This window comes from Ambystoma mexicanum, chromosome 2p, assembly GCF_040938575.1.
Source record: "Ambystoma mexicanum isolate Mex_15411 chromosome 2p, UKY_AmexF1_1, whole genome shotgun sequence".
Lineage (NCBI taxonomy): Eukaryota > Metazoa > Chordata > Amphibia > Caudata > Ambystomatidae > Ambystoma > Ambystoma mexicanum.
In genome coordinates this window covers 103234908-103253337 of record NC_090923.1, presented here as the reverse complement: position 1 = coordinate 103253337, position 18430 = coordinate 103234908, and the positions used below count along the sequence as shown (strand labels likewise).

The 18430-nt window shown below is 44.6% G+C and overlaps 1 protein-coding gene across 2 annotated transcripts in view; it reads right to left on the bottom strand.

Moving 5' to 3' along the window:
- SLC26A6 (solute carrier family 26 member 6) overlaps window positions 1–18430 on the bottom strand; it is a 453283-nt gene that overhangs the window by 57809 nt on the left and 377044 nt on the right. For both annotated transcript variants that reach the window (XM_069643342.1, XM_069643341.1), the window contains exons 17-18: window positions 8504–8572; window positions 7212–7403 (exon numbers count right to left, since the gene is read on the bottom strand). In XM_069643342.1, coding sequence (XP_069499443.1) covers window positions 7212–7403; window positions 8504–8572 — 261 coding nt within the window. The remainder of the gene's footprint in view (window positions 1–7211; window positions 7404–8503; window positions 8573–18430) is intronic.

Here is an 18430-nt window from a genome sequence, read left to right as displayed (position 1 = left end):
GCTCTTCTTAAGTAGGTAAGGCCGGCCTCGGAAGGAAGCCACTGTGACCTTGTAAACGGGTCAACAGAGACTCCCCTCCGCGACAGACAAGACGGAGTAGGGGAAAAGTCTTGCGGCACAAAAACCCCTCTGGATGACGATCCCAGCGATCCGGAAGCAGAGAAGGGAAGCCAGCGTCCAAAGGTAGCAGTCCGATGACCAGACACAGACAGAGCCGGGAGATGCAGGTAGAGAGCGGAGGGAACCGGGAGGAAGAGAATGCTAAGCTGGAACAGGGAAAAATGGCAAAGGGGCCAAGGGGAGTCCAGAGGGAGGCAGAGAGAGAAAAAAGGGGGATGCCAAGAAACAAGACGAGGGATGGGCGGAACACCGCCAAGGGAAATAACAAGGAGCGTGACAACGAAGGGTAGCAAGAAAGTTGCAACGCGCCGAGCCGCCGAAAGTGGAAAGGATAAATACACTAGGCGGCGGCCATCTTGGAAAGAACTAGACCGTCAATAGACGACTAGGGAGGAGACGTGACGGCACAACACGTTGGCGGCCATGTTTCCACCTGTTCCACAACCGCCAGGAACCCGCGGTTGTGACAATATTGCAGGTAGGAGGTAATGCGTTCTCAGTGCCTCCTCTCAGAGATCAGATGGGAGAAACCCTCTCACAGTGAGTCTAGTCCAGTGCAAGCCCCTGATAACCATTGAAGTGTTGCTCTACATATTGAGGAGTGGCGGGTGGGTGGTAATGCGTTCCCTGTATCTCTCCTCAGAGATCAGATAGGGGAAGCCCTCTCACAGTGAGTCTAGTCCAGTGCAAGCCCCTGATAACCATTGAAGTGTTGCTCTACATATTGAGGAGTGGCGGGTGGGTGGTAATGCGTTCCCTGTATCTCTCCTCAGAGATCAGATAGGGGAAGCCCTCTCACAGTGAGTCTAGTCCAGAGCATGCCCCTGATAACCAGTGAAGTGTTGCTCTACATATTGAGGAGTGGCGGGTGGGTGGTAATGTGTTCCCTGTATCTCCCCTCATAGATCAGATGGGAGAAGCCCTCTCACAGGGAGTCTAGTCCAGTGAAAGCACCTGGTAACCAGTGAAGTGTTGCTCTACATATGGAGGAGTGGCAGGTGTGAGGTAATGCGTTCCCTGAATCTCCTCTTAGTAAATGGTGGGGGAAGCCCCTCACAGTGAGTCTAGTCCAGTGCAAGCCCCTGGCAACCAGTGAAGTGTTTCTCTACATATTTAGGAGTGGCGGGTGGGAGGTAATGCATTCACTGTATTTCCTCTCAATGATCAGATAAGAAGCTGTGAGAAACCTAAGGGTATTCTCCCAAGTAGACCTCGGGAAACCCTTATTAAGGTGGCAAGGGGCGGGCCGGCGCTCTCAGATCCTAACCCTGGGGGTGGGCTAGGGAGGTTCACCTGGGTAAGGGAACCCGTGGTTATGCTCAAGGGAATGCCCAAATGGAGATGCAGTATTATACCGTGGAGGAGGGTGAGGGTTTTTTCTTGGTTATTCCACATCTATCTCCCTTCCATACAAAGAAGTTCCCTTCTTAACATCCTACCACCCCATTACCCTCAAAACCCATAACTCCCATAATCCTTGTTTCCCCGGTCTCCACTCGAATACTCCCCATCCTTCGGCTCCACGTCCCTCTGGTTATTCTTTTTCGATAACACCCAATCTATTACGACAGAAAACTACTGTTTCCACAATCCCCACTGTTCATTTCACGATCCCAGTTATTCCTGTTTGCTCTGCCAAGCCTCCTACTCAAACCCTACATAACCTACCCTTCCGAGATCACCTATACCAGGGTCATCATTCCATGTAACCACACTCAGAAACCCTACCCCGCCCCTTTTCCGACACAAGCACTTTCTCCCGACATAAAACACAAAGGATTAATATGAAACCTGTTTGCCTAACATTTCCCGACACAAAAGTCAAGCAATTGGATTCAGCTATATGCTGCTCGACCCACACCCAACCTACCTTGCCCTACAGAAATCAGAAATTCCTGATTAGGTACCAGACTCAAGAAAGCTTACCTACCCCCTGGAGAAGTAAAATCAAGACCAAGACCTTGCCAATGAAGAAATAAATAATCAAACTAGACAATGGCAAAGATATTAATGACTTGACCTCATTAGCGAATACCATCCTACCAACAAACATTGCCAACAGTAAGACCCCACTAATTAAGGGCACTCTTGTAAACGCAAGATCCCTGCCATCTCATGCTCTTGACATTACTGACCTTTTAACCTTAAATGAGCTTCACTTCCTAGACTTGGTAACGCGCTGCTGCAGGTTCAGCACTCTCACTAGCCATCACGAACAATTACACTATCACCAGACTTGACAGAGAGTGTTCCAGAGGTGGTGGAGTCGCCTTTATTGCCAAGACTCAGCTTGGCTTAATAGCTCTACCTAATCACCCTTTCCCCTCAGGAGGACTCCTATCCATTAAATTACCACTTACGGCATCACAAACAGTAACGATCCACCTCATGTATAGACCCCCAGGCCCAATAACTACCTTCGAGGAAGATATTACTCAACTCCTCACTGCAAATACCAAACCAGGGTCCCAAATGATGTTGATGTTGCTGGGAGATAATCGAGGCCTATATGAAGGACGACAATGCCCTAGCCATGGCCAACACGATTACAAAACTAGGTTTCGCTCACTGCATTACCATGCCCACACACAGCAAAGGGAGAACCCTAGATCAGCTTGCTGACCTCAATTGTGCTACTAATATTCCATCCAATTTACCCTGCGCCTGGTTGGATAACCACATCATCTCATTCACCATACAGGCCAGTACCCGACCTAACCACTGTAACACACTTGCACCACCTGCACTCAACAGAAATAACCGCAATATTAAAGTTACTGCCTCTACTAGAACCAATTATCAACCACCCTTATTCCAACACAGACCCCTCGTCGTTAGGAGAGCTATACAACCGAACGTTACACCAAGCCATCAACACAATAGCACCACTGAAAATGCGCAAAGCCTAACCACACGCTAATTTAAACTCATGGTTCACTCCCAACCTAAAAACACTACGCAGTAATAAATAAGTGCTGAAGCTTTATGGAAAAATCACCCTTCAGCACCAAACAAAGAAAAATTCCTAAAAGCCTCCAACCACTACAAAACTGCCATCCACTAGACTAAAAGGGACACTTATAATTGTAGAATCAATGAAGCAAACTCAGCCATGAAAGAACTATTCATTATACTCAGAGAATTGGAATCCCCTATACCACCACTGAAAACTTGCACCAAAGACCTGACCTGGTGCACCAACATACAAAAAGCTTTGCTAGATAAAATAGCACTTCGACAAGCAAAAATTAAAACAAAAACCTGAGTCTTACCTCTGACTCACACTCACATGAGCCCCAGAATCCCTCCTCAAAACCTCGCAACCTATTCAAGTTCTCCCCCTTACCATTAAGGAGTTAGAGGGCATAATAACGAGCATCAAAGCATTAAGATGCCAGGGGGACATCTGCACTGCAACTATTATCAAAGAGGCAAGGAGGGATCTCGTGCCATTCATCACCACACTAATAAACGCATTCTTTGAAACTAGGACAGTCCCAACCAATCTAAAAGATGCGCGATTACACTCACTCTTAAAAAAACAGCCTTTACCCCAACATCCTGACTAAATATAGACTGATAACGACAGTACCCTTCCTACTGAAAATCCTAGATAGGGCTGCATACTTACAGATACAGGAACTTCTGGAAACTAATAATCTTCTCGACCTGCGTCAGTCAGGCTTCAGACCAAGACATTGCACAGAAACAGCTCTGCTAGACTTAAAAACTCAGATGGATGACATAACGGATAAAGGCAATCTAGCCCTCCTTCTTTTTCTTGACCTATCGGCCACATTCGATTTAGTCAATCAAAGTTTTATGCAAACACCTCTCGACAGCAGAACATTTTTCAGCCAAAGCCACTGCATGGATTCAATTCTTCTTGAACAACAGAACCATGAGGGTATCAGCACCAACTGCGTTGGCCGATCCTGCTCCGGTCACCTGCGGAGTACCACAAGGCTCATGTGCATCCCAAACGCTCTACAACATCTTTACGAAGCCCCTTTTCGATAACCTTGACTATTTGGGTGTCACCTACACTAAGTATGCAGATGACACCAAAATCCTTATCCCCATCACTGGGAACTATGACACAGACACAAAACTGCTCAACAAAATGTACCTAATCATTCAAGCATGGATGGCCAAACATGGCCTCTCTCTGAATGTTACTTCTCTTCGGTTCCAAGACTAGACTAAATAAACTAGGCAGCCAGTTCAAATCCTTTAACATAGACAGCATAAATATAAAAGTATTTTAGGAAGTGAAAACACTCGTAATATATCTCCACTCCTCACTGACCATGACTAGACAAGTCAACGCGACAGCCTCCACCACAGCCTATACCTGCAAACTAAGCAATGCCTGCAAACCCTTCTTGTCAAAAGCAAGTTGCACGTCCTTGGCAAGGACGCTCATACGATCCAAACTAGATTATTGCAATGACTTGTACCTAGGAACCAACAAACATAACAAAAAAAACTGCAAATACTTCAGAACAATGTCCTAAGAACAGCGCTTAACATCCCTAGAAATCATCATATATCGGCGGCTAGAAGCAATGTTCATTGACTTTCAGTCAAAGACAGAATCGCACTCAAAAACTTAGCACTCACTCATAAAAACGCCTTTCTAATTCAGCTCACAAATATTTGGCCTGCAAATTCACAACAAACCTATCCGACCGACCCACTAGGTCCTTAAATCTAAACTGCTTTTAAGGTTCCTAGATTTAAGCTACAGAAAGCCAGGGGCAGTAGCTTCCCAGTTATAGCGGTGAAATTATGGAATTCTCTGCCTGTAGCCTTAAGAGCAGAACCTTCTTACTATTGCTTCAGGAAAAATGTAAAAACATGGCTCCTTTCACAGGAGGCACCTTAACTGTCTTGCTCTCTCTGTTAACTTGCATATGTCTTTGATGTACTTCTAACTTTCATCTGTACTGTATCTTACCTGTCTGCCATGTAAAATTAATGTGTAACGTTACGTAATGTGCCCAGATACCTAAGGGTTAGGTGCGCTCTATAAATGAACAAGTAAAATAAATTTACCAAAATCACACACACCTTCCGGCCTTTCCCTATCCCCACAGGGATAAAAGGTGGAGTAAGAGAGCACAGTACGAGCAAGGCAGACGGCACAACGAGACAGCTAATGAAAACTGCCTGTTTAAGAGAAGGAGAAAGGCAGCGGGAACCGAGAGGGTGCCAAGGAGAGAAGCGACCTTGCCCTTTCAGGCCCAAACCCGTGGAACATTCAAAGAAGAAAACATGAGCCTGAGACCAATAGCTATACAGTCTTGCAGCAGATGTCAACGGTACACAGGGCATGCCTACGCCGATAAGCCAGAGCAAGGGAGACTCCTGCTACCGTGGTACCGGCCTTGACTCCAGATAGAAGGAAGGCCAAGCGGTTCATCACAGTCGGTGAGTCGAAGGAAGAACCGATAAGAACTGGGCTGTGTTGAATGAAAGTCGCAAAGTGGCATATTGAGAGAAGCTCAAAGAACTGTGAATTTGTAAAAGGGTAGACCAGCTGAAGAGGGGACCGTCACCACGTGGGTGCTGTTTCGAGAAACCCCGGTTTATACCATATTGAGAAAACTGCAAATACCAGAAGGCAGTAGGAGAGCCGCCAGAACAGGTCAAAGTGTTCATACAGGAGGTCTAGCAAAATCCCTGTTCAATCGAAAGCCTTTGACCTAAGAACTGCATCGAAAGCAAGGGAAGTGAATCCCGCATCATGAGAAAGCAAGGGATGTGAATGCCACAGACATTGAAAGCAAATGTGACTGGGAAGTTGGCTAGAGTAGACCCGGCGGAGGCAGGCTGACAAAAAGGGGGTAAATTCTAAAGTCCCAAGAAACAGTGTGTTGACAAATGTGAACCCGGCAGAGGGATGTCCACTGGAACTGTTTATAGAGCCATTGAGAGTTTGTGAACGAGAAAAGCCATAGTGAACCCATTGGAGGGAGGCTGAGAATCGAGAGGGGTCTGCGCCAGGTAGAGTTGACCCAGGGGTGAGGAGTCATCATCCTAAGTGTCATAAGAATACGAACTATCATTTGTTAAAATAACTTTTTTGTTAGTTGTTTTGAGTACATCAGATACTCGGAAACAGAAGATACAATCTCCAAAGATACTGATATGGATAAAGAACTGTTTGAGGGGTCAGTGCCAGGGCTGAAGAATCCTCATTCTAAAACCCAGGAGAAACCGAACTATCATTTGTTAAACAAAATTTTATTTTGTTATCGTGGATACATCAGGTCTTCGAAGGCAAGAGACTTTCAAGTGAAACAAGACTTGCCCTCGACGGCCCTGATAACTGAAAGCGGAACTGTCATCTCGTGCTGGGGAAGCTTGAGAGTGTACTGTGCTACAAGATCCTATCTTACCCCATGCTCAAAACGTGGGAAAGGGAGACCCAAGCTACTGCATCCTGACATATTATTTGTGAACACTTCTCTACTTTCTTGAAAACTATCCCACACCCTTGTTCTATTAGTCGTAAGGATTTTCAATAGGTTTTTCTTAGTATAGAGCCTCTTTTATTTGACACAACACCACTAGCACTGACTTATTCTTCATTTGATGGTTGACACTTGCCCTCATCTTAGATATAGGTTTAGATTAGGTGTTTTTCCAACATGCATACAGTTTAGTAAACACCCTTGAACTGTGATCACTTGTGTCTGTCTTTACAGTTGTCACCATGAGTTCCTTACAAAGCCATCTCACAGTGAGTCTGGTCCAGTGCAAGCCCCTGGTAACCAGTGACGTGTTGCTCTACATATTGAGTGGTGGGTGGAAGGTAATGTGTTCCCAATATCTCCTATCAGAGGTCAGATGGGGGAAGCCCTCTCACAGTGAGTCTAGTCCAGTGCAAGACCCTGGTAACCAGTGAAGTGTTACTATATGTATTAAGGAGTGGCGGGTGGGAGGTAATGCGTTCCCTGAATCTCCTCTCAGCGATCAGCTGTAGGAAGGGCTCTTACACAGCGACTAGGCAGCAGTTATCCTTGTCATCAAAGGCTTCAACATTTCTTAGTCAATTTATTATTTTACCAACTTTCTTTTCTTACGCTTGTTAAGATTTTGATGCATACGGTGTCCACAAAATTGACAGTTGTGAAGTCCAGGATGAGAGAGTGAAAGTGGGGCTTCGGCAGACCGAGGGAATCCAGGGTGGGCTCTTTTGGTGACTTTTGGATGCTGCTCCGTCTCATCTCCGGATCCATGCCAAGACGTAGTGCCACGACTGCGGATTCATTCTCCTAAAATACAAGAATCCATGGGTACATTATGTCAGTAGACATGTGTAACAAGTAATATATACTAATATGTGTATTAGGCTTAGTGGCTTCTTTTTAGGGGTGGAGACTAGTGCTTGTTGAGGATGGTGGTTACCGGGGTCACCATGATCATTGGTTGTTCAGTGGATGTGGCAGAGTAGGTGGATAGTGGGATGTGGGCAGACTGCGGAAGCCAGTGGTTGAGGAGGTGTAGGGAATGTTGGCTCTCAGGTGGTGAGGACGCTGGATGGCCTAGGCGTGGTTGCAGTTCTCCCTTGTTTATAAAAATAGCGTGCCTGAAAATGACTTGCTGTAGATGGGCCACACTTTTTTTTTTCTAAGCACCAGTTTGAGATGAAGTGTGCATTCACAAAAGGGGAGGGGTGCATTTCATAAGATGGCGGGAGTGTTAGTGAGTGATCCATCCAGTATATGCACAGTGTGGAAAGGGTTAGTTGTGCTGTATGCAATATAGTGGAACGCAGAGGCCAAGTGAGCTGGCTAGTATGGAGAAGTGGCCACGTCACGTGACGTGTGTCTAATCTTGAGTGTGATTATTACTGAAAGATCACACAAGATAATGCTGATGGCCACGCACATTAATCAAACCTCAAACTTCTTCCCTTTTAATAATATAATTTGCCAGAGTGAATGAGCGGATCCCAACTGCGACCAGTCAGGTGCATAGTGACTCACGGAAGACCCCTTGCATGCTTCCATTAATCTAGCAAGTACATTTACGGATAGCTACAGCTTCTTGTACCAGCATACAAAGCACATTATATGTTTTAAAGGCTTAAAATACTCAGAAGAATATCAGGAGTTTCCGATGATCATTTCTAAAGATTTCGCGTGACATTACGTTTTCCCTTCCCAATTCTGTATGCAGTCACAAGAGACTGGCACCCCCACAACATGTTAAAAATGCATGTGTTTCACTTTGTAATGCAACATCGTTATATCCAGGCACAAGGATACATTAAACAACTACAAGGAATCTTTTACGTAATAGTTGGAACTTAATTTCTCCAAAATGGAGTCTGTACCTCCAGCATCCGTATTGGATCCATGACCACACTTACCAGTGTTGAGATTTTCCGAGGGTGCTCCATCTCTGTGTCCAAAAAACCATTGTTATCCTTTCCGTTCACCTATCGATGTGAACAATAAATAAATACATCAGACAATGCATGGGTACCTCATTTGCAATAGCAAGCAACAGTCAGTGTGAAAAACCAGTATCCCAATTCATTCTATAGTAAATGTAAAGTTCCTAGTAGAACTTGATCTTCTGACCATATCAACTTTTGCTCAACGTTCTGCCATTTCTGGTTATCTAGTGAATGAAAGTTAGTGGAGATCATGTATATAGTGAGGCAGTGAGTTAATTCTACGAGTTAGGTAGTCACTTCAGAGATTCCTGTGAAAGCTGTAGTTCGGAATTCAAATCCCAGTATGCTCCACTCAACCTGTTAACCTTCTGAGTAACAGAAATTGGCATATAGATTTAGTAAGACTAAGTTGCATTATAACAACCCCTGTACCGGTAATGATTAGAAGTGGGATAAAGACAGCAAGACTTTATATATATGAAAATTATTAAATAATCATTTGAACACCTATCAAATATTTATCCTGAAAGATTTGACACCAAGCTCACTTTGACTGATTCGCAACTATGAACGTTCATAAGTTGCTACTGTAGGGAAGGCATGGTATCACAAGTATTGATGCTGACAGAATGCATACAATTTTTAAAACCTTTATTGAAAATGTTGGGGTTGGAGAAACTCCTATCCTGCCCTATAACTAAGATGGGAGTAGTCTCGACCATAAAACGATAAATAAAACAGTCCTAGTGGAGTCTGTCATATCAAAATGGCCTATGCTAACAAACACCTAATGCCTGTCCTATCTCTTGTACAAAAAGTGTAAAAAGGAGAAAATGTATGCAAAAGGAAAAGTCAGTATTCAAATGATAATGTGGCTGAACCATCTCTCCTCCTCATGTTAGGCCTCAGACTCTGGCTCGGCTTCCAACACAGTACACATTTCAAAACCGTGGATCGAGGCCCGCCTGGCCTTCCACGTTTAAAGTGCCTTTCTTTGAATTCCAAAATGTTGTTTCAACCAAAACATTCACAAAGGTCCCGCTCTGCAAGGTTCAGACCTCTCACGATACAGTGCACACAAAGTTGCAAGGGCGGCTCCCTTCCCCAAATTTAATACACTTCGGGTCTCCCTCAATCGGGCTCGGACCACTTTCGACTTTCACTCTTGCTGTTTGTTTGTCTTTTAGCTTCAAACAATGCAGCTTTCAAACACTGATGTTTGAATGGGCTATTTCCTTTCACCGGACTTCTCTGTTACTTAGTATTGCTGATCTTGCAGCTGTATTTTACTTTAAAGTTCATTCACAGGTCTGCCTTTCTTCGCATCTCATCCCCACACATGCAGCCTTCACTTGTGATATGATATTGCTACTTCATTCACTTTGACACACACCGGTCTCTCAGGTTGCTTGCCAACTCACCGGCTGTGAGTGCTTCTTTCTTGGTTTGTGGTTTTCCAATTTTCAAGTCAAGGTTAGTACCACAGGCTTGCTGTTCACCCGGGAGTGTCGCTGTCCCCCTTGATACACAAAGCAATCTTCACTTGTGGGATCTGGCCTTCTCCGCATGTCTTTCTGGGTCTGTTGGAGGCAACGACCTCCAGTAGAGAAGCCTTGGGGTTTTTCAGCCCGCTGCTCTCATTTCTTGGTCCGTCGCACTGCTCCAGCAGGTGTGCATTCATCCCGTAAGTTCTGCTTGTTCTTGTGTTCCATCTTGCTCATAGTGTGTCTTTAGGTGTTGCCTTTTATACGGGTGAGGAGAGCTAATTGGTATCAAGTGTATGCACTTAGGGTAAAGTGCCTGACTTTGCCTGACCCGATTAACGGGACATGTCTAGTACGATGTGATTGAGTTAGTCTGATTACTCGTAGTTACCCTTTTGCTCGCCCGGTGTTTGTGCAAAATGTGGAGGGGGGAGTTGGGATTTAAATCCTAAAAAATATAAAAAATAGGATGGGGTAGATGAACAAAAGAGGGGGGGTTATCATGTCTCACCATTGGCTATCCCACCCCCACTCCTCAAAGACTCCTCACCCAGGTGATCCTGGTGATCCTGCCCCACTGGTCCACACTGGTCCACCCCTAGGGTCTGGATCGAAAGGCGATGGGTGTGCCCGGGCCACCTGAGATAGAGATCTCTGGGGACTAGTGGGTGAGACACCCTCCGGTTTCTCACACTACCTTGTGGTAAACACATTTTTGATTCGGTGGCACTTCAACATTGTTTTACTTACCAATAAAAGCTATGGATTACCAAACAATGTATGCATTGAGTTCCCTCCAAAATGGAGTGCTTACTTTTGAATCTACTGTAAGGGTGTTGAAGAAGGAAACTGACATGAGTGACATGATGGTAGCTATAAATGTTTCTTAATGTCAGTGAAAAACACACTCCACTGTTCTGTGTCACAACCTACTTCTATCCCTTAAATTACAACTAAAGAGTAATATCATCCAACAGAAAGTTTCTTCTCCAGGAGAATGACTCCCTTGCCCTGGTATATGGGTCTTGTGTCCAAAATGTCCTCTAGAAAACATATGTCAGGGGGAATGACTCCCTTCCTCTGGTATATGGGTATCGTGCCCAAAATGTTCTTTTGCAAAAAAGGTGCCAGGGGGAATGACTCCCTTTCGCTGGCTTGTAGCAATATAGCAGAAAGTCCCTTCTCCAGGAGAATTACTACCTTCGACTTTGTATATGGGTGGTGTTCCTAAAATGTTCTTTTGCCAATGGATGCCAGGGGGGATTACTCCCTTTGCCTGGCTTGTAGTTCCAACACCTTGTACACTCAACTTTCTGGACCAGGAGAGTGGCTCCCTACTCTTGGTACTGGTCTGTAATCTTCAATATAGTTCATATCAAGGCCAGGGGAAATGACTCCCTTCCCCAGGCATCTCTTCAGTGTACTTGAAAGGATTCAGTTTCCCCACCAGAAGAATTACTCCCTTCTGGTGTTTGAGAGTTCTTTTTCAACTTGCGGTTTCTCTTGGATTCCAGTGGACTTAGCTCTGCCACTATGACGAGGAAGATCTCCTTGAATGCTTGATTCAGTGGTGTTAGGGTCCAAGACCCTTCTCTGATCTCTACCAATGATATGAGGATAGTCTCCTCCAATGCTTGTTTTACTTATATTGGGGTCCCAGACGCTTCTCTGGTGGACCGTGGACTTCTCTCTGCCACTGTTGTGAGGATAGATTCTTCCGGTGCTTATTTCAGTTCTGTTGGGGTCCCAGACCCTTCTCTGGAGGCCAGTGGGCTTAACCCGGCCACTGCTATGACAAAACACTCCTCAGATGCCCTTTCTGCGTCATTTTGGGCCCCCAACACTTGATAGCTGTCTGATAAGCTTTACGCTTGCCCCTGCATAAAGCAGAGACTGCTCTACTCTTCCCATGTTCCTACCTCCCCAACTTCATGTTACCTTTTGGGCCTTGCTTGCACAGCACCAGTCTCCCCAGGGACTGGGGTCGGTCTCCTTCCCGCTTCCTGCAGCAGTCTGCTTCATTACTGCTTCTGCACCGATAGAGGACCATGTGGTGCACCTCCTCCTGGAGGTCATCAGGGGTATTGCTAGGTTTGGAAAAGATCCAGGGTTATACTAATTTTGGGACTATTTTTGGTTGTAACCCCACAGCTTCTATCGAGGCTTCAACCAAAAGTCCCGGGGGTATAGCCCCCTCAGCCCCCCCTAGTAACGCCTTTGGAGTTCATACCACTGCCTGGCCTAGTTTCAGCTGGACTCAGGCCTGCTGACGCAGGACCGTCACAGACTCCCTCTACCACTGACTGGCATCCTCTGCAGAGCCCTCTCATCGAGTCGAGTGCAGACTTTGATTATCCCAGGATCTCAGACGAGGAAGGAAGACATTGAGCCCTTCTTTGGTTTCCACTTTATAGAGCTTACAATGGCCCACTGTAACATCAACACCTGTTTTCAATGGCTCCCTGGTGCTCCTCATGCCTCTTGTGAGCTACCTCATGTCAGTACCAACACAATCAGTAATCCTTGTGCTTTCTGGGCTCTTCTTCGTCCTAGTATTGTCTGTTTTAGCTGTAGCCCAGGTACTACAGAAATACATTGGCCTACTCTCAACATAGTGGTTTGAAATGGAAGGGGGTGCTAAGGAATTTGGGGAGGTAACATTGTTCAATGGGTTGTACCCAAGGTGGTCGTCCTTATCCCCAGAAGGGGAGTCCCTCGCCATGAGGTCCTCCCGCATTAAACCACCTCTACGTATGATGCTTTACTTTCTTGTGCTGGTCCTTTGCCGAATATTTCTTCTTTGTAGCACAGCCAACACCCATTCCCCCATTCCCCCATTTAGCCATTACATAGCTTTAGATGTGTAACCCAGGTGTCTGCTGATTCGCTGCACGTTGGTTTGCGAACTTTGGTGTCCTCGTTTGTGGTCTCTTCTGATTTGGAAACCAAAAGGTCTTCTCAAATGATGAAAATCTTATTGACAAGAAATTACCAAAGGAACTCCTTCTGAGATCCTCATCGAGCGTGACCCGCCCCTTCCCATACGCCCGCCGTTCCTCGTTGTGCTCACAACCTGGGTGCGCGCGCACCCGCGCGTGCACCCCAGAAGTGCAATGCAAGTGCTGTTTTGCTGTGGGGACCCGCTGGTGTGCTCCTGCCTGTTCCACTATGGGAATGCCCATGCACAAGAGGAAACAAATCATCCAAAGTGCGGCGAAACGGGCTGCTGGACTCCATTCTCCAGAGTAATTATACTGCATTCTACCTACTTTGGAACTTGTTGCCATTGGACGTTGGACTCTGTGTTTGGTCTCTTCGTGATTCTCCTTAGTTCTAACATCATAAGGAGCCTGTATTTTCACCTAAGGAGCCTGTGTATGCACTGTGTCTTGCATTGTCTGTTATGCAAGTGCTCTCGTAGGTACTTACGTTTTTCTTCTTCTGTACGCAGATCCTCATCGAGCGTGACCCGCCCCTTCCCATACGCCCGCCGTTCCTCGTTGTGCTCATAACCCGGGTGCACGAGCATCCGTGCGCGCACCCCGGAAGTTCACTGCAAGTGCTGTTTTGTTGTTCGGCTGTACGGCGGAGTAAGGGGCGAAATTGATGATTGAGATATGTTCTGTTAAATATCGAATTTCTTGGTCAACGTAGGTGCACACCTTAGTGGGTACCTGCGTGAAATTTACTTGTTTAGCTGGGATATATTCACGGTGATCGTTTGCTACTATTTGGTGTTTAGCCACTAAGTGCAAGTGTGCTCAGAGCTTATTTTGGCTGTATTTCGGACACATAAGTCGCAGTATGGTTAATGGCTTGCACAGTGGTCGGAAGCTTCGAGAGCCGATAACTATAATACCTGTCCCCTCTGTGAGCGAGGGTATGTCTGCTGAGTTTGTGGCTCCATTTATCCAACAAGCTACTATGTTAACAACACCGGCCCCTTTTGGGAGTGAGAAAACGTCTGTTGATCTTGTGGCTGCATCGGTACATCAAGCTACAATGTCAATAGATGGTGCAGGGGCTGATGAGTGCACTCCAGCAGCCCAAAAAACCATGGTATTCAACGAAATGGGGGTTGTTCCCAAATTTGATATTAAGGCTATGATACACTGCTCTGGTAATATGGTTGACACTTCAGTGAGGAACACTAAATTTGAACTTAAGGATCTAAATAATAGTGCTCCAAGTAACTTCCCTGCAATTGACTCGAAAAAAGGTACCAATATTGGATTATACAGTATCTCCAACATTTCCTATAAAGAGTAAACAGTTGATTGCTCAGTAATGGGCCCCACCATTGAAGCAGAGTTAAGCAAACGTATTCGTCTCTCTCTTGGACCATCAACTCCTGTTAATCAGAAACTGGTCGGGAGAGAAGATGTTTTTATGTTGAGTACTAGAAGTAAACTTGCTCCCATTAGCAATTCCGATACTTTGAGTGGCGAAACTGCCAAACTGACTTGGGAAATGGATTTTGAATCAAATGAATCCTTAAATAAACCCATGGTTAGTTCACCTAAAGCTTCTAGTGCTCAAACTGCTCTAAATGACAGGATGAACATTGACATTAAAGAATTCCAATCTAGTCTGATTGGAAAAGACAAAGATGCCTCTAATAATGAGGTCCATTCTGAGAGCATCACACGTGATGTACCATCTCTAAGCCCTGATTTCCCAGTCTTATCAAGAATTCTTAACTTACTGGATAAGGGTCATGAGCGTTCCCACTACGAAATAGGAATCATGAGAGAAGCAATCGCTGACTTATCTAATAAAACCAATAGAATTGAAGCCTTACTGTTCACTTGTGACGCGGTGGCTCCTCTAACTGATAGACGACCTAAGAAAAAGGATATGGTGGATAGTGCCATTCAATTTGATGGCATATTTAACATACCTACGCAGAAAAGACGCTCCTATGCCAGTACTGTAAACCCCAGATCTTATATCTCAACCTGTACACAGACTGATGTCATTGTTGATGACTTGTGTAAAGTTTTGTCCACTGTCCAAAAAATTGAGTATCATATGGACAAAATGAATATAGAGACATCCGCACCTCAAGCTTCGATTATTCCTGCTGTCATCTGGATCGAATTCATAAACAAATCCCAAAGTCCTGATAGCCCTTCCCAGCTGATGGATCTAATTGATCTAGGGGGTGAATGTTCCATGATGGGAGACCCAAAAATGTCTGAATCTATTGACGGTGATCTCCCATTGAAACCTATAACAGTTCTAACCCGCAGGGAAAAAAGGCTAGCTGGCAGGGCTTTGAAAAGGAAAGCCAAAGCGTCGGCCTTAGCAAAGAAACATGTGAAGGCCGCGCTAAATGCCCAAACAAAAGCTATGCCGGTCATACTTGAGAATGACGCGGTGATTAATCTTTCTCAACTTGATGACAAATCCAGACTGTTAATTGCTATCAAGCCCGCAAGTAAAAGCAAAGAAAAAACAAATGGGGATAAAAAACAAAAGAGTTTCCATGAAAATGTAAAAAGGAATGAGGGGAGGATCGAATGCTCCTCGAACCCTCAATCAAGTCCACTCCCATCAGGCATCTCTGGGGTGGGGTTGCAAATGTCGCTCTCCCATTTCTACCCCATAAGCCATAATCAAACTTCCGCCTGCAAAGGGAAAAGTAAGGTTACCATACCCAGGGCTTGTGTTCCACAGCCTGTTGACAATGACTCACCAGAGGGTTCCTCTGCTGAGCCATGGATGTTGGGTGTATTGGGTGGGGATCCATTACGATGTCTGGAAGGTTCAAAGGCCTTAAAAGTTGACCTAGGGCCTATGCCTCCACCACTTAAAGTTAAGTCCTGTAAAGACAATGATGCTATAGCAACAACGGGTTTGGTTGATTTAAATGTGGCTGGTAGTTCTAATAGCAGCCTCAAAGCGGACAATAATGAGCTTGAGTCCATCCTTGATCCACCGTATATACTTGGTTGGGAAAGTGACCCCAGTATTAACGGCAAATTAACCTTGAATCGATCATCCCTCCTAAAAGCATTTCACACAATACCCTGCCTGAGAACCATAGTATCAGATGATATTGATTGGGTAAGACTAGCAAACAGATATAATAACAGGATGACATGTGGGTTCTATTCCAGACTTATTATGAAACTTCTATGGGAACAAAAAGAAAACTTTGAATTTATTGGATTGTCCCCTTTTTATTACAGTCCGATTCTGATGCTAGAATTTCCCTTGACAAACCCACTGTTTCCACAGCCACCATTGACCATAATACGATGCAAATGCAGCCTCCCCAAAAGAGTGGTGATCTGGTTAAACAGTTATTAGCAATGGCTGCTGTATTATCAGGTTTAAACACACTACCACATTCTAAATCTGCGACTGTATCGGTGGTGCCACCCTAGCCCTGCTAACTTACAATCATTTGAATGTTTGTCATGGAACCGCTGTGGGCTTGCTAACTTGAATAGATGGTGGGGATCCACTAACCCATGTGAATTTCCGGCTATATTGCTATTACAGGAGACAATGCATGCCTCCCAACTGTCGTTGGATGGTTTTGTTTGTTACTCTCAACCTGCAATCCGAGGAGAAAAGGGTAGACCGCCGGGTGGTCTTGCTATTTTAGTAAGTAATGCATGTAAATATCCTACGGAACTCGTTTATAAAGATCCGAATGTGATAGCCATAGAGTTAGCACCGGTTTCTCCGCAGGGCAAATTCCTTATCCTGTTGTGCATCTATTGGAATAGATTGACCATAACATTTAATGAAATCACCGACATTCTTGATTCCATTTTAGAAGGTGTTTTTTCTCGACATAATGAGGTTGGTGTAGTGGTTGGTGGTGACTTTAATTCTTCATGTTTAAGGCAATAGCTTGGTCCGGGATATCAACCCTTTCCTATCGCCTCTAGTTCGGCTAAGAACGAGTTGAAATGGGTGGAGTTTTTTCTTAACTGGGACATTCAGGTAATTCCAACTGATTCAGTGAACTATACATACACTTGGTCTAGGGGCGGTTTGTATTCACATATTGACCATTTTTTAAAATCCTCGAATACCTGCCTCTTATCTGACAGTGTGCATATTAAGAATTTGGGATTTGGTGATCATAATGCTATTTCAATACAATTAAAATTAGAGGGTTGGGGATGTACCCCATCTCTCTCTCTAAAGTTAGTCGAGAATGATCGCACAGGTTTAACGGTCAGATGGAATCCCTCGGTATGCTATCAACTTACGTATTAGAGCGTATTAGAGTTGATTTGGGGTTGATCATATGTCTGAATGATTCTCTCCAGGATCCTTCAGGTGTTGACCAGTATATCTCTAAAATGATCGAATTCCATCTGCTGGAAATGTCTAAGTACAGAAAACTGCGCCGGTCGCTAAACAACACCGACACAAATTTAATGTTGAAATTTTCCAATTTAAGAAGACCAGAAATTATAAGTTACGTAGATTATCTAGGTTGTCGCTTGATCCAACACAATATTTCATGCAAAGAAAAACCATCTTACCTACACATAAAACTGCTGTGAAAAACTTAAAACTCAACTTTACATGAATGACAACTATAATATGATTTATCATATCTTGAAAAATTATACACGTAACATTTGGTCTCTGTTAAGAATGATCAATGGTAACAATGAAGGGTTGAAAGAAAATGCTTTCTCAGCTGATCAGTGGGCCAGCTACTTCAGGCAGAAATATGAATTACCTATAGCGTTTTTAAACAATCCTTATTTGGTGACCCAGAATAATATACCTATGTGCTCCCCCTGGAGCTTAGAAGATATTTCACGGGCTATTTAGAAATCTAACCCCTCTAGGGCCATGGGACCTGATGGTATTCCTGCTTGTCTCTATAGATCAGATATACAGTTGTGGGCCATGATCTTGAAAAAAAAGATTGATTCAGTATTTACTTCCCAAACTATTCCGAGCTCATGGTGCTCCGCTAATATTATACTTATTTACAAATAAGGCCCTATTGATGACCCCAGTAATTTTCGCCCCATTGCATTAACCAACGCGTCCTCTAAGGTATTTTGCCAACTAATTCTGGAAGAACTCCAAGTATTTATGAAAACTAATGCCACTCTTTCAAAATTCCAGACTGGCTTTCTTATAGATCTTATATCACTGACTACAACTTCTCATACTCCTTACTCAACAACATGATGTGAGGAAAGCGTCCCAACCCACACCAGCGTAAACTCCACCAGACTGAATTATGTGACGCGTCGCAGACACACCAGTCATACAAAAATGAATCAACATGACAGCATGCACCTGCAATGCACTGCATATTGCAGACTCCAAAGACAGATAGAACTGGTTGCCATCTCCTATAATCATATAAACATTTCAGTTACAGTGATAATCTTTAAAATTCAAAATATTGTCACCCTGAAAG